The following is a 17,361-nucleotide window of genomic DNA, read 5'->3' on the forward strand; positions in this document are numbered from 1 at the left end:
ATAAACCCTAGACACTAAACATGCAAAAAGCCCTAACCCTAAAAAAACACAAACTAAAATGCGTCCTTGATGGAGCGCTTTTGCCATGTCAACAAAGCGCGTCCACATCAGCGCGTTTTTTGCTGACATAACAGAAACACTCCCTCAAGAATGCATTTTTTAAAATTTCCCCTTAAAACGCTCCTAAGTGGACATGTTTTTATATTTTTAACCCATTCCGATAAATAATAAATAAAGTAGCCCATTTTCGTAAATAAAATAGGAGATAGGCCTTTTCTAGTAAAACGGTCTTATTATTTACTATCAACAATATTTTTTATTTTCATATATATTTTTTAAATTTACTTACATTTTTTAAAATTATTTTTCTATTTTTATATATTTCTTTAAATTTTTTAAAATTAGGATCAAATTGAGACTATTTGTAAATTTTGAAATGATGTAATGTGAGATTTTAAATCGCAAATTTTTTTATTTTGAATGTTTAAAATGAATTTTTTTTATAGTTGGTGACAATTTGCGGAGTTTACCCTTTTAATTATATTAATAATATCATTCTATATCAATTACATAAATAAAATTACTATTTAATAAAATACAAAATAAATATATAAAATCATGTAAAAGGCAAGTCACATTATGACATTATATGACAAAATACGGTAGAAGGTCCTTTATGGTTGATGTTGCATTCAACGATCATCTAATACCATTTCCTGTGAAATATGTATACGACCATGTGAATGTTGCATTCGACTGCAGTTTACCAGCACTAAAGTTACCTTGCTGTACATCCACTACAGATTTGTCTTCGCTTTTCCCCGTGCAGTCACCCGCCGTGAAACAGAGTGCATTGTTACAAACTCCTCAGCAGCGGAAGGATGTATGCCGACCTGTAGGGCAGAGTTGAAAGAGAGTTGATCCGTAAGACGAGATACTGGCAAATTAGAGTAATCATCTAGTGATAACTTCAACTTACGGTGCTGTCAAATTGTGCCTTAGTCGCTCCACACTTTAGAGCAACAGCAATGCCCTAAAATGGAAAGCCAAAATTAGCAACATCAGAGACATTATTATCAAGATATATAAAACATGCAGTTTAGTTCACCTTATTCCTTAATGCATCTTATTGCCAGACATAAAGGCCTACAACATGGACCACAGTTCATCTAATTCGTAGATGCAGCTTATGCAAAGGAAAACTATGGATAAGGACATTGGCCACATCCACGCATTACCATTTTTTATAATATTTTGACACAACTGAATGGAGCATTAACTGTTACCCTAGGACATTGCATCTAAATTCTAATACAAGGTGCAAGGTCCCTAAGAAGCCCGCAGTGAACAAGAAATCCGTTGTCATCAGGACTTTCAATACTCTTTAGTGATTCAATTATCCATCAAGAAAAAGAAGCAAAATCACTCATGGATAAGAAAATTTTCTTCTTAAAGGAAATTGCAGTAGCTCAAATCCAATGAAATTTCTTGAGAATTTGCACTATACACTTGCAAAACCAGACCACATTACCAACTACATTCATATTGTTTATAATAATCTGTATTTAAATTACCAACCCAAGGATATTTAACCAAACACAAGCATGCACATCAAAATAACTAACAAATAAAGTACCTGCATAATTTCAGGAGCATCTGGCCCACACATAGATGCCCCGAGTACTTTATCAGTTTCCGCGTCAACAACTAACTTCATTATCGTCTTTTCTTGCCGTCTAGAAGCAAAAACAAGAAATTATAATTTGCAAAGAAAGCAAAATATTACTCAGAGGTACAAGAATTATGTATGAGGTTGCTGATCAAATGAACAAGGAAATGGAAATTCTGACATCTAGAATTTTGAATCATATTAGATGCTTAGTTGACATTATATTAGAGATAATAGACAATTTTGAAAATTATATTAGCTGATCAGGAAGCCACTTACCGAAGAAGCCAGAATGGGATAACCCCAAGCACATCCCAAATCAATAATAAAATAATAACATCTAGAATATCGGACCATATTAGATGTTTAACTGACATTATATTAAATATTAACGCTTCCCATCATCTTCTTCATGCCCAAAACGCTAGCTGGCTAATTTATATAGTCCACAACCACATTCCATAGTATCTTCAATTTACCCTAAACAATCCATATTGGACACCTTAAATTTTTGCAGGCAGATGCCTTAATCCTTGAATAATTATATATATAAGAAACTGCTAAAAGACATGATGCCACTAAGTCTAAAACCAAATCTCAAGTCTGCATAACCTAGGTCCAAACGTGAAAGATGCAAATGAAGACATGTGATATAACTAAGTGACGGATGAACTCTTTCAGAAAAAAGGAAGGGGCAGCCAGGCAGAAGTGACAGGAACAAAAACAGCTGCACAAGTTTATTTTAATTTTCTATGAGCATCTCAAATCAGTATGATACCCGGATACAGTATTCTTCATTGGGTTGAAGGTTGATGTGAAAACCAGAACATCACCATTTACTTGCTCAATTGCCTCCTCTTCACTGAGACCAACAATTGAAAGTGGTGGTATGCTGCAAAAAAGTGAATGGAAAAGCAATTATTTTGCTGAAACAAAAAGGAACATATAACAATGAACTAGAATTGAGCGTATATGTACATCCAAAGATAAAATATATGCATTTGTCTAAAATAAAGGATGCACTCAACAACAATAATTGTACAGTCCTCAAAGCATGTCGTAAGAGGGAAATCATATTACCTAAACACAGCACAAGGTATATTTCTGTAGTCTGGTTTGCTAGATTCGCCACCAAAAACAGTTGTCTGCAAGCATTCCCCCAACCCCAGAAAAGGAAAGGAAAGAAAAGAATTAAGCTTAACATGTAACCATATGTGTTAAGTGAAGCAAAAAACAAAGAAACCATGTTTGCTACAGGAAAAATAAAAGGCTTCAGATAGAAAATGTACGGCAAAACAAGTTCCCTCCATTAAGGCCACTGGAGTCAAGTTCATTCGATTTGTAACATCACCAACAGCCCATATACTGGGAATATTAGTGCGCGAGTACTCATCCACCTGCAAGATGAAGATGGTAGACCTCAGAGCTGTAACATAAATTCAAGTAGGTTATGCATAAAATGGATTTCATATAATGTGGGAGAAAATACAGAAAGCTGTTAACATAATTAAATCAACTAAATATCCAACAAACGATTCAAGATAAATGTTCGGGAATAGAAAGGCATCTTCATTTACATCAAAGACATGCCATACGGACAAAACTAATGAAGTGCACAAACAAAAAGAAATGCACCATAGGCTATGCCACTCAAAGAAGGCCATTTTAGCTTTACACGATGTAAGCCAGACCATAGTTCTTTCCACAGGCAGGTCTACTACTCAAACATTTATAGGGAATAAGATTGAAAATCCTATCTGGCAATAGTCAATCATTTATCCAAAGAATCAGGAAATAAAAAATTAACAAAACATCAGAACACATGTTTATTCAGATCAATCATAATGAAATCACAGCCATGCAAGTTGACATTTCAGTAGACAGTCCAGTGAGCAGATGCCAACTTATTTCATAAAATAAAAAATAAAAATAGTAATGTTTGATGATAAGAAACAAGGATAAAAGATGATAGGAAAAATAAAAATAACCTTCACAGCTCCTGTTTTATCAATTTCAACACCTACAGCTTCCAAATTCAACCTTTTTGTATTTGGTAACCTGCCTGTAATAATTTAAAAAGAGAGAGAGAGAGAAGGAAAACATCACCACACAATCAAACTTATGAAAAAAATTATAGCTCTAAAGAAAAAGAGTATCTTTTCAATGACATAGCAGGCTGTAAGATCAAGCTGTTAAAGTAAATCAAAGTTCAGAACTTCAAATGCAGACCATATGCAGATATCAAAAAACATTCAATAATGTTAACCAAGACCTCCAAATAAGAGTGCAACAGTAAGTCATTCAAAACTTGGCTAACCATTATAAAATAAATAGAGCAGCATAATAAGGTTCAAGGTGGTAATGGTTACTTTTCTAATCCTACAAGGAGTAATAATTATAACAAACACGACAAGATCTATATTTTGTAGCCTCTAACAGAATTTTTTTTAAAAATCGTTATTGTATGCAGGTTTTCTCATCCAGATTAAAGAACTGTTAAATGACCACAAAACATTATCATGGAGAATATAAACACGACAGAGAACTAAATGGCAATTTTGTAACAAATTGCATAAATAAAGCAAGTAAGCTGACACTATTCTTTAAATGATGGTAAGTATTGATAGAATTAGAACTGATGGTAACCCACAAATGGTTAGAAACAACCAAAAGGCACCATGGATATCAAAGCACTAAGCGGTGTAATGGCTATTGCCATTCAGCCACGAAATATAAAATGCAAGCCTAAAGTCAATAGTGAGATCCATAAAATATGGTGAGAGAAACAATACAGAACAAACAGAATGACAAGAATATGGAAATGAGAGACCATTTGCTTGGAATCTAGAAAGGAATTGTAATCACCTGTGGCAAATAGTACAACATCTGCTATCAACTCACCACCATGATCTGTAATAACTTTTATGCCATTATCTGTTTTAACCAACTGAATTCACATATGTTAGAACCTACATTATTAGAAAGAAAAGATATTGATGGATAATAAAAGAAATGCAAATTGAATAAAAAATGGCAATTGAGTACCTCCATCAAATTTGTCTGTGGGTGCAACTTTATTCCCCTTCCTTCCAGATTTCTTGCAACCACTGCCCTCATTTCATCATCAAATCCTCTGTAGCATAGACACATAAATTTAGTCATCCCTAGACTCCTAGTTTAGGTCACAGACCTCTTTGATAACAGCCTATTTGATAGCAACCACTAAAGTCTATGTCATCCTATTTGATAACAGCCTGATAATCTTCTCATGAGTATCTTTAAATACTTGAAAAATAACCAAATACCAATAACAGATTGGGATAATGTAAATTTCCAAATTAAACACCAGAACAAACATCAGAGATACATACAAAGTATGAAGCAGAAAATTTCAGATATCATAAATTAACTTAGATCATATAGGAATTCTTATGCAATACCAGAAAAATCCAGCAATAATGTATAAAACCAGACTAAATAATAACCTCAAAGGAAGTTCCTTTCGGTAAAAGAGATCCACAGTAGCACCCAAGCCTCGCCATATTGATGCAAACTCAACAGCAATGTACCTGGGCACAAGAGTACATATCATCTATAGGCATTAGCAAACTAAGAAGATAAAAAGTACAAACAAGTGAATCACAAGATATGCTATACCCTCCTCCAAATACAACAGCACGCTTAGGTAAGTCATCCAAACTCAACGCTTCATCAGAAGTTATGGCCAACTCCTAAAACATCAAAAAGAGGGATAATAAGAAACAAAAAGGAGAATGTTAACAGTGATATCTCACTCAAAAACATACAAAATCTAGTAGCCACTGTATTTTTCTATAAAATAAATTTGGTCATATTTCTTGCACTAGTAACAAGACTAAACAATTAAGGGCAGGAAGCATCCACTAGAAACTAAGAGGTTAACCCATAGTTTGGTGGAAAACTATGTACAACTGAGTAACTATAGAAAGATTGTGAAAAACAAGAAACTAAGCTCATAAATAATGACAAGAAAACAATCTTCATTCTTGCTCACAAGGAGCATGTCACGGCTTGTATACTGAACCAAATCTGCAGGCTTGTGAATCCAGCCCAGCAGCATATGCAAATAAAATTGGTGGTTTTGATTAAATAAAAGGAAAAAAAAGTCCTTCACACTCCACATGCCAGTATTCTAAATCAACAAAATCTGTTAAGCTACCATTTTACACCCATAAGTTCAAATGTTGCTTCTGTAGCATATATTATGACCAGCGCACACCAATTAACTGCGGTCCAGCTAAAGATATAGCTAAAAAGTTAGATCAATTAAATAAATTTTCAATCATGTATCACATGTAGGGCAGTTATAAAAGGTTTGCTTGTACAAATACTCGATGCAACAAATAAAATGCTAATTTCATCATAATATATCATCATAGTTATATAGAGTACTCAATTCATTGTGTTGAATCAACTTTTTGGTCATTCTAAAAGATAATCAGTGTATGTACCTGCCCAGGAATGGGAGGACGATGTGCCCTGCTGCCAGTTGCAATCAGTATATGCTTCGCTGAATAGGACAATTTAGTGCCATCTGGTTGTGTCACCTCAACTTTATTCGGGCCTACAATCTTTCCCTCCCCTTCCAACAATTTAACGCTAGCATTAGACAATAACCGTTTGTAAATTCCATTTAGCCTGTTTATTTCATCAGTCTACAAGTTCAAAGGGTAAACAAAAATATTAAATTAAATTTAAAGAAAAAAAAGAATACAAAAGTAAAGAAAATTTGGAACAGAAAGATATTACAAAGCACCTTTTTCTGTAGAAGCTTTTTCCAATTGAAATCAAGTTTCTCATTCACCTCCCATCCATAATTTCGAGCATCCTAAATTGAAAAGAGAGAGAGAGAGAGAGAGAGAATGCATTTACCAAGCCCTGAAACCAATTGGCTTACTAGCAACCTTAGATTGCTTCATGTCAAAATAAAACATAAAAAACATCTTTAAAAAAATGTAACATCAAAAGGGGGAAAACAGGCCTACCAAACATCTAAATCAGAAATATTAACAACAATGTAACAAGGTTTTCATGATGAATACAAACACTTCATCACGAGAACTGATTGATATACTGTCACTCACATCTTTTTTCTAAAAAAATAAAAATAAATGTAGAGCAATACCAAGATGAAGAATGGAATTTTCACAATGGCTGGTGCAACAGTGTTATATTATTCCTAATTGGAGAGGTCATAGCCTGAAAGAATTCTAGCCTAAGGGTCAACTTATATGCTTCAAAATAGAGCTGAATCCAAAAATCTTTATATGTTCCAACCATTATATAAGAAGTTACTGAACAGATTATTGTATTACATTCTTGAATCTTGTATAATTAACAGGCAAATCTCTTGATGTACCAAGATAGTCACAAAGAGATCTTTCATATAACAAAATCATTCAATCATAGATTTGCCATAGAATGTGATTCTGATAAGGATTACTGTCTCACCTCAATTTCACCTCCAAACGTGGCTCCATAGACCAAAATCTTTTTGGGAACACAGCCACGAATAACACACCTGTGAATCAGAAAGTGAGACAGCATTATAAGCGAACATAGCGGCATAAAGAAATGCATTAAAACTATTTTCAAGTTATAAAAGTAACTTACGTTCCACCAACCCCTCCAATGACTTCTGAGCTGATTGGATGAAATGGGAGCTCACAAATCCCAACCTTCAAACATGAAAATTGATTTAAATAATAGATAGATAAATAAAAATGGAATTTTTAAACTACAAAAATGAATATTTGAGAAGAAAAATATAGAAAGTAGTAATAAAAAAGTCAAAATAAATTTCAAGACAACAAAGGTGCAGAAGAGCGAAAAGCTGAAATGACTAACAACTCCATCACAGCAGAAACAGGAAATGTGCAATAAGTTTAGCGATCAAAATTAAATGAAGGAAGAAAAAGAACAGAACAATAATCAACGAGTTAACCAGAAGAGTATCTTAATATAGCAGTATATAGCACTGAATTTTCCTCAAAAAAAAATCTATTTCTCATTTTCTATAACAGAAAAACCATTTAGATTAAACAACCTATGTCGCTAGCAAAAACAATTATATAAATATATATAAGAGAGAGAGAGAGAGAGAGAGAGAGAGAGAGAATTCAAACATCTGATTAAGCCACCAGCCCACTACCCCACCATAAAAATAAATAACATATACGAATGAGACCCTAATTGTTTTTGTCCCCCAATTTCAATTGTTAGGCAAGAAGCAATTAAACACAGGCTGAGGTCGTTGTTTTTTTGCAGTTCATTTACATGTTTCCCTTCAAATGCTAGCATCCAGTAAGAACACTAATCCGAAATAAAATCTCACTTAAAAAAAATTGTCTCTTCACCGTTGCTAAATTAAGGAATATAATCTCATTAAAAAGTGATACTCTTCACCTTCATTAACCGAACACAATCAAACCATCCCATTCAAAATCGATGATCACACTTAAAATATAAAGAAAATCTATGTTTCTCCAACCAAACATTAACAAAGTGCAATTTCGTTTAATTTATTAGCTTAAATGAAGAGATCATGGAAATCGGAACACACACCTTTGCTCCATAGTTAGCGGAGAACCTGGCAGCGCGAACACCACCGCTTCCAGCACCGATGACAAACAAGTCAAAATCATATTCAGCTCCCTCGTTATTCGTTTGGTTTAAGTCTCCATCAACCAACATCTTCCTTGCCATGATTGCTTGCTTCAACTAACTATGTTAAAAACAGAAAAACTGAATCCACGACTGGAACAACAACAACAAAAATCAATAAGCGCCAGCCTCAGTTTGGCTTCCAAGAAAATCACAAGATATAATAAGATTGAAGCGTTCGGTTTGGCTTCCAAGAAAATCACAAGATATAATAAGATTGAAGCGTTGAGTTTCGAAATAAAAAAGGTAATTTACCTGAACTGAGTTTTCCTCGATAAATGGAAAGCAACGAATTTGGGATTTGATTTGGGCGTTTGCAAGGCTCTATAGTGAAGAATAGCAGCCTTTTTAAAAAAAATAAAATTCTTTTTGATAGTCAAAGTCAAGACAGGCCTTTATTAATACGTAAGCACTAATGTTTCCAATGACAGATAGTTGACACGTAGCACAGTCAGCTACTGCATTTGGTGCAATATGTTTACTTCCGGTGAGGTTAAAAATAGCGGTGGTGGTGAGATTACTTACTGTAACAGTGAGATTGAATACTGTAGTTGTGAGATTAGAAACAATAGTGGAGTGTGTCTTTGGATTCAAACATAACTGTAGCAGTAAGGTGAGAAAAAAAAATGACTATTAAGAACATCGGTTAGAATTAATATATAATAGAAGTTTTTTTAAATTATTTTACTTTTTTAAAATTATTAAAATATGTAAATTTATAAATTAATTTAATAAAATATTAAAATGTATCTTCCAATATTTTAATGAATTATATAATTAATTTAAATTATTTATTAGATAAAATGATAATTATTTTTAATTTTTTATAGTTAAATATTTTTTATAACAATGTTAAATATATTTCACAAATAGTAATATTATACTTGGATCAAATTTTGAAGAATCTAAACGGATGATTTTTAATAAAAAATATAGTAACATAAGACATAACAAGTTTCATTTTTACTAGAAATTAGGTTATGATACAAAATGTTTTTACAAATATGGATTCATTAAACTAGTTGCAATGGTTTCTCTTAACATCGCGATTTCAAAGTCACTTTCTCTGTTAGAAGAACTCGATTCACCTCTGTTAAACTGGCTTAAAGAGACTGGCATGTCGGGTATATTCTCAAATTCTCGAAAATCCTCATCATTTGACTAAGCATGTCTTCGAATGTAATTATGCAAAACTATTGTTGCAATAACTATTAAAACTTGCTTGTTGAATGAATAACTTGGAATATCTCTTAATATTGGCCATTTTTTTTTCCACACTCCAAATGTTCGTTCAATCACAGAGCGTAACGAAGAATGGGCATGATTAAAAATTTCTTTTTTTCCAGATACTTGATAATTACCTCAACGAAAATAAGGTAAATGATATCGTTCCCCCCTATATGGACCTAGAAAACCTGACATTTGTAGATATCCTGAATCCACAAGACAATATTTTCCTACAAAAAAGTAAAACATAATATCAAGTTTAAAAATAAATTAAAAATTTTAATATTTTTTATGTAAAAATTAATTAAAAAAAATAAAGTTCAACCTGGTGGAGGGTGTGGAAACTTTAACTCTTGTTTTCTAAGTGCTTGCAAAAAAATTCTACTATCATGTGCTGTTCCTTCTCAACCAGGAAATGCAAAAAATAAAGCACATGTTGAAGTCACAAACTGCCATAATATTTTGAGTTGGTTCACCTTTCCATCCGATATAAGATAATTGACAAGAAGGCGAAATGCATGCTTTTATATGTGTTTCATCTATGGCACCAATACAATCCTTTAAAATAAATAATGAGATAAAAGTTAGAAATAATTTATATTTTAAAAATATAAAAATTGTGTAAATTTTACCTTAAAGTGATGCCAATATCTAGTATCATGTCGAATATGGTTCGGTACTTCCTCGAGTTGACCTTCAGTGGGTTTAATCGTGTCTATTCCCATTCGAGCAAATATATGCAACATATCAGTAAAAATTTGACTAACAGTTTCCCCAGATCGTTGAAATCGCTTTGTTGCATTTGAATTTGATTCTCTATTTCCAAGAATATACAATGATAATTTATGTGTGTTCCATCTATGGTCCCAATACAATCCTTTAAAATAAATAATAAGATAAAGTTAGAAATAATTTATATTTTAAAAATATAAAAATTGTGTAAATTTTACCTTAAAATGATGCCAATATCTTGTATCATGTCGAATATGGTTCGGTATTTCCTCGAATTGACCTTTAGTGGGTTTAATCGTGTCTATTCCCATTCGAGCAAATATATGTAACATATCAGTAAAAATTCAACTAACAGTTTCCCCAGATCGTTGAAATCGCTCTGTTGCATTTGAATTTGATTCTCTATTTCTAAGAATGTACAATGATAATGCTAACTTCTCCATCGCCGATACTTTCCCATGCAACAAGCTATGAAATATATTTTTTGGCATCCTAACTATTCATGCAATGATCATCATGCCCATTTAATACTTCGTCCACCCACATTTGACCTGTATAATTTGAATCCATATGCGGTTTCATAGTAAAATAAGTTTCATGGTGTACCAATACACTGCTTAACACATATTCTTCCTCTTTATGATAATTGTTGTGCTCAACTTGGGTAACAATTGTAGCTATTCTTCGTTAAGCTTATTCACTTAATTTAGGGATATCATAATTCATATCAAAACTATTATACATATTGTTAAATTCATCCATAACCTGAAAAAGTAATCAAATGAAAATAAATTAATATTTCGTGACATTGTATACAACACAGAAACTTGATTAAAAGCGTAGCATAAAAATGCCAAACATAAAAAATATCATACATTAGTTTTACATATAAAAAAGTAGTATAGTTATATTACAATAATAATTCTAAGGAGCTTATGGTGGAGGTGGTTGATGGTATAGTTGGAAGGGAAATGAGGATGTTACTACCAAGGAAGAAAATGATGCCATTGAATTTTGTTCAGCATACTCACGTCGAAGCCACCAAACCCTATCATCTGGATCTAAGTTCAAAAACACTTCTCGTTTCACCGGTATTTGGAACATTTTGATGGCAAAATAGTACAGTTCATCTTTTTTTGGAATTTCATCTCCCAAAGCACACAAAGCATCCATTACATTTGAAATAGTATATTGAGAGTGAGGAAAAATAATTTCATTCACTGACTTCCTTGGACTAGCCATACTCTCACACAATTTCTCAATATGAGTAGTTAATGTATTTATTGATGATTTCCTACTTGAACTTGATTTTTTTCCTTTACCGTGTATAACCCTAAGTGTTTGCTTTCTTCGATTAGGAGTTTCATGAGAAGGGTTTGATGGTACCTCATTAGGAGGAATACATTCATTCTCATTACTATGTTCATCTGAATCACCAAATCCCTCATTAGGTGTATCATCTCCTATAGGAACCCCACTTGGAAGAACACCAGATGAAGGTGCCCATGCATTCTCTCCAGTCGCTACAATGCCACCAAACATTTGCCACATTAACTCATTCAATTGTGGATCAATTCCTTTCTTCTTAAATCCTTCAAAATCAGGATTTTCCTACATAACATGTTAAATGTTAAATGTTATACTAAGATTTTTATAATTGTAAATTATTAATTTTAATAAACTTTATGCATTAAAATAGTGATAAAGTTAATACTAACCTGTATTTTTTCAGCCCACCATTCTTCGGTAGCATCGACCGTCTTTTTAGATGGACACCATCCAATACCCCTAGATTCCTTAAGCAACTCCCTCCATAACCTCCATTCCTTTTTTAATGTATCCCACTTATTTTTCAATTGAGGTTTTCCATAATTTTTTTTGTGTTTTTGCTTGAAAAAGAGCAATCATATTTTCCTATCCTTTTGAGTTTAGATGAGTTGTCGGTCTATTACCAACATTGACTTCATTCATGCTAAGTTTACAAAATATCAACGTTAGCTCATCATCCCAAACAGCTTTTGTTGCTAAGGTACTATCTCCCTCCACAAAATTTTTTGTCTTTACCATCTATTATTATTATTTTGATTTTAAATGTCAACTGACATAAAACCATAAATATATAATTAGATATAATAATATAGTTTCATAAAAAATAAGAATAATACATCATGAATGGATGAAAGCCATAAGATGAACACTAAATGAATAAAGACATTTTTAGAGACATTAAACTACCTCTTGCTTTTGGATGGATTTAGATAGTTGCTCTTGTCGCTGCAAACATTAAAAAAAAGGGGGAAACATTAGGATAAATAAAGAAGAGACAAGAATCACTAACAAATTCAAGGAACAACCATCGTTGTACTGCTTGAAACGAAATCAAAAAGGGAGAAACATTAGGATAAATAAGCAATAAGCTGCTTAGCTCTAGTTTTAAATTGGGGAGTACATGCAAAGATTGAAGAGTACTATATCGATAACTAGCAGAAAACTCATCCAAATCAGGAAAATAACACTTGGCAACAAACAGCAAGCATCGACACAAATAAAAAGTTAACAGTAAAGAAACAATGACACATAAGAATACAATTTTTAGTGTGTATAGTCCCATTTTTCTTTAACTATTTTCTCATTAATAAATTGAAGATTTATACAAAAATTGTTTATTTAAGATGAAAGCTGAGGAGTTCACTTGAGAATCTGTTGATGCTACATTATGTCCAAGATATACACCTTTCTCAGAAATGGACCCAATTAATACATGTCATCTCTCCAATTCTACTCACATCTCTGTAATTCCAGCTTCTTAACCTAAATTTTGGAAATTTTGCCGAATTCATGTCAACAACAAATTCCATTGCTTTTAGGAAATGCAACCCTAACAATATACAAGTTTGATAGTTTTGTTAAATTCAATGGAGCCAATTCCCATTTTCATCATTTTGACAAGAAAGACCATGAATCTTTTATTTTACATGTAAGCTTCACGGGTGAAATTATAATACATGGTTTCCAGTTGTGGAAACAAGCTTAGTAAATGACACCATGTTTTTACATGAATTAGACGAAACATCAGTTTTTGTTTAGAGTTATTGAGAGCTTCGCAAGTATCAAACCTATTTTGTTTCACACTATTTTCTTCCAAAATTCCTAAACTCCTGCTCAATTTCAGTAGCAAAATTCCTAAATTCCTAAGCAAACCAATTTTGTTGCTTTTATTTAAAATAAATAACTAAATAGTTAAAAAGAAAAAAGCGATTAACACCTACACCAAAATCCTAACTTTCAAGCTTAAACAATGTATTCAAGTAGAGAGCAGCCAATTGCTTCACAGTCAAGACCACCCATAGCTATTCATTCACGAAAAGCAAAGCAACCCAATATTGTTTCATATCTAAAAACTAAGCTCAATGCTCAAATTCAAGTCTTTATTCACCCAAAGATCCTAGCTTTCAAATTAAAAACGATGAAATAAAATCAAGTAGAACACAGCAAATCACAAGAACCCAATCAATACAATAGATAACTGAACAATTCCAGCTCTTCAGTTGGGATAAAAAAATAAAACTTTTAAATCAGATCTAGGCATGATAATCATTAAATAGAAAACAATAATTCAAACAACTGGTGGAAGCATTGAGTTAAAATCAATGAACGATAGAAGCAAAGATAGAAAAAGTTTGAATCTTGGGAGAATATTTAGATGGTTTACCTTAGATTCAAAGGATTTATCTCTGTTCTTGGTGAGGAAGTCAGGAGAAGTAAATTTCTGGCATAGAAATGAGGGAACCTAACCTCAATGAAAAACAAAACGTCTGTGAAGTTCCCAAATCTGAAAACAAATAAGGTTGGGAAAGAAATTGCTTTAACTTTCAAGGATAAAATGGTAAAATAATAAATAAAAATATAGGTATTTTTGTCTGCTAAAAAAGTTGACTGCCTACTGTGTATAGACTGGAGCTTTTAGCTCTGGTCCAAAATGAGGCTGCAGTGAAGTTGAAATTTTCAACTGCACCTCACCATTGTTTATCCAAACATCAAATGTTTACAATGAAAAAGAATATTCCCTCAACATTCCATCTCACCATATCTGATTTTGCATCCAAAGGGAGTCTAAGTCTACAAATTTTGGTAGCCAGAGGCTTTTTTTTTTATCAGAAGACCTAAACAGGTCGAAATCTCAATTAATCGCTATGAATTTCCTTAGGATAATTCTCATCAAAATCCCAAGAACATTTGTTATCAAGAACAAAATTACAAATAAAATCAACTGTTTTGTTGCAGCACCTAGTGGCCCACTTAGCTTCAACCGAAGTAAGCTTCCCAACATCATTCTAACTTTGTCCGCGCACTGCCCAAAGATGGTGATGTCCCGTCCGTTTCTATTACCATGCTGGCGCAATCTGACTCAAAGACGATCTTTAATATTTGCTGATCTGGAGTAGGGATGGTTTTATAAAATATATATGTTTAAAGTAGGTTTAGCTTTTGATAATGTATTTCTAAATTCGAGATAATTTTAATTATTAAAATTTAAAAAATAAAATTAGTTAAATACTTAATATGCATTACATGATACAATTATTTAAGCTATTTTACTTAATTAATATTTATTTTTTATATTTAGATATTTTAATTATTAAATTTTATATTTCTCAAATTAATATTTAGATACTAATTTGTTTTCATTTATCAAATTAAACTAAAAATATTATTAAATTTATTATAAAAATTTATAAAAGGAATCAAATTTTAAAAAAAAAACTTTAAAAAACTTTTGGGGCTAAATACAAATTTGTCATTTTTCTTAAATATTAATTATAATATCAAAATAAAAAAATTTAAAATCTAAAGAGACTTAAAAGAAATTTTCCAATTAAATTTGCCTTTGATTGGTATAGCGTTAAAAATTATTTAGGTAGTGTTTATAAAATTACCTAATAATTGGATTTGAGTGTAATTATTTGTAATTACACAAAAGTGACATGTTTGGATTACCATTATAATTGGTAGGTTCGCTAAATTTGGTGTAATTAGAACATTCAATTAGACTTTCCAATTCTTAGGGAAAAGGGTGAGAATTAGAGTAATTATGTGATTAATTACAACTAAATTCAATTACCCATGATTTTTTAAACATTCATACATGATTTTAGCTTTAAAAAATTATTTTTTTATACAAGTTTAAGTGATAAAAATTATATTATAAGTATTAACTTGTATGAGTGTTTTGGGATGGTTATGACAAAAATTAAAATTATACTATAAATCATAAAAGATCATATTATAAAAAATAGTTTATGTTTATTTTATAAAGTTATAACAAATACTTATATTATTTAAATCTTAGAAAATTTCTAAATTTATGACCAAAAAGAATATTATAAAAAAAATCTATGTATTATAAAAATGTTATGATATATTTATTTACAAAAAAAATTATGGTAAAAAATATAATTTATTTACGTGTTCATACTATGTACTTATTTATAAAAAAATTTATGTTATTATTTTTGCTATAACTTATTTATAAAAAATAAGTTTCTAAAGTGATGACTAAAAATTTATAAGAAATGTTGTAAATATCATTGGACACTTTATAAAATATTTTTTTATAAAGTTTATATATTATTTTTAAGTTAACTTACGTACTATAAAGAAAGTTATAACTTAACATAAGTATTTCTTTAAATTAAGTTTATATTTTACAATCAGAATTACATATTTTGGTTTGATATAAGTTAGTTATAACTTAGCATAAGTGTTTTTCTAAATTAAGTTTATATAAGTTTTTATAATCAAAGTTTATATAAGTTCTTTATATGAACATATAAAGAAAGTATTTCTCATAACAACATCATTTGAGTATAGTATAAAAAAACAAAGTTGGATTGTACTAGTAGGTTGCATATTTCATAACTTCATTCCTAGTTGGAATTAGGATGATCCGTACTTTGAAAACACATGGAAGAAGGAGATCTTGATAATCTTAATGATACATATTTAGATTTAGATGATGAACTTAGTAAAGAACCATCAACAGAGGCGATTCTAGGGAGGCTGGCATGGGCCCTGACCCCCTTAAAATAAAAAATTGTCATTTAGGCCCTCTAATTTTTAAAAAAAATTTAAATTAGTAAAGGTAAAATTGTACTTTGGCCCCCCTAAAATTATAAAAATTCGATTTAATCCTTTAAAAATTATAAAGATATAGACTATAAAAAATTAAAATTTCATTCGCCCTCCTAAAAAATTGTTCTGGCTTCGCCCCTGACCATCAAATGATGATAATGAATATATATAAAAAGTTATAGAGGGAATAACCCAACAAATATGGAACGTTAGAGCAATTAGATAAAATTGCATAGGATGTTTATTTTTCTTATTATTTTTATCAGTATCATAGTATTGACTACATTCTTAGACTAACATATTACATGTGATGATTTTATTTGAATTTTTGTTACTCATTTAAAAAAATTATCAATATGATAATTTTTTATAGTAATCAATATTTTTTAAATATAAAATATGTCAGTGTATAATTACAATTTATACCGCTAAACATGATATATGAAATTACAATGTAATTACACTTTATTAACAAAACACGTTTAGGAAATTATAATTCTTCGTAATTACAAGATAGTTTATTTATTACCCTAATAATTACACTTTCATCTAATTACTCTATGTTGTCCAAACAAACTCTTAAGTATAATTTAGAAATTTTGGTATGCCCTTATTTTTCTAGTGCACAACATAATTTCCACATATGTGATGACATTTGATTTTCCATTATTTAAACTAATATCATATATATATATTATAGGGGCAAATATTAAAATTATACATTAATCTTGATCTAATATGTAATGTTATATATGAATTTTGATTTGTGTGATTTTATACATGAAATTTTGGTTTGGTTCAATTTTTACAAATCACTAACAACACTATCGAATCAACATCATTTTATGTTAATATATTGCATACACCAACAATTATATTAATCCAATATAAAAATAAAC

General features: G+C 30.9%; 1 protein-coding gene across 1 annotated transcript; it reads right to left on the minus strand.

The window, feature by feature from the left end:
- Positions 1 to 586: 586 nt before the first annotated feature.
- On the minus strand, positions 587 to 8,745 carry LOC107914842 (glutathione reductase, chloroplastic). The gene is made up of 17 exons (XM_016843887.2): positions 8,627 to 8,745; positions 8,273 to 8,464; positions 7,322 to 7,386; positions 7,160 to 7,229; positions 6,465 to 6,536; positions 6,160 to 6,363; positions 5,327 to 5,400; positions 5,155 to 5,238; positions 4,715 to 4,802; positions 4,535 to 4,616; positions 3,658 to 3,731; positions 2,959 to 3,066; positions 2,750 to 2,814; positions 2,448 to 2,561; positions 1,637 to 1,736; positions 980 to 1,033; positions 587 to 893 (listed from the first exon to the last, which is right to left on the minus strand). Exons 2-17 carry the CDS (start codon positions 8,411 to 8,413, stop codon positions 798 to 800), a joined length of 1,491 nt encoding a protein of 496 aa, XP_016699376.1. The 5' UTR covers positions 8,414 to 8,464; positions 8,627 to 8,745; the 3' UTR covers positions 587 to 797.
- Between the last annotated feature and the right edge of the window lie 8,616 nt (positions 8,746 to 17,361).

This window comes from Gossypium hirsutum, chromosome D10, assembly GCF_007990345.1.
Source record: "Gossypium hirsutum isolate 1008001.06 chromosome D10, Gossypium_hirsutum_v2.1, whole genome shotgun sequence".
NCBI lineage: Eukaryota > Viridiplantae > Streptophyta > Magnoliopsida > Malvales > Malvaceae > Gossypium > Gossypium hirsutum.

Bases quoted from the DNA above. Each gene is read 5' to 3' on its own strand.
- LOC107914842 (XM_016843887.2), bottom strand. From the start codon at position 8,413: ATGGCAAGGAAGATGTTGGTTGATGGAGACTTAAACCAAACGAATAAC. The intron at 7,387-8,272 runs GTGTGTGTTCCG...TCATGTTTGAAG, and splicing joins CCGCTAACTATGGAGCAAAG to GTTGGGATTTGTGAGCTCCC. The intron at 7,230-7,321 runs GTAAGTTACTTT...TCTGATTCACAG, and splicing joins ATTGGAGGGGTTGGTGGAAC to GTGTGTTATTCGTGGCTGTG.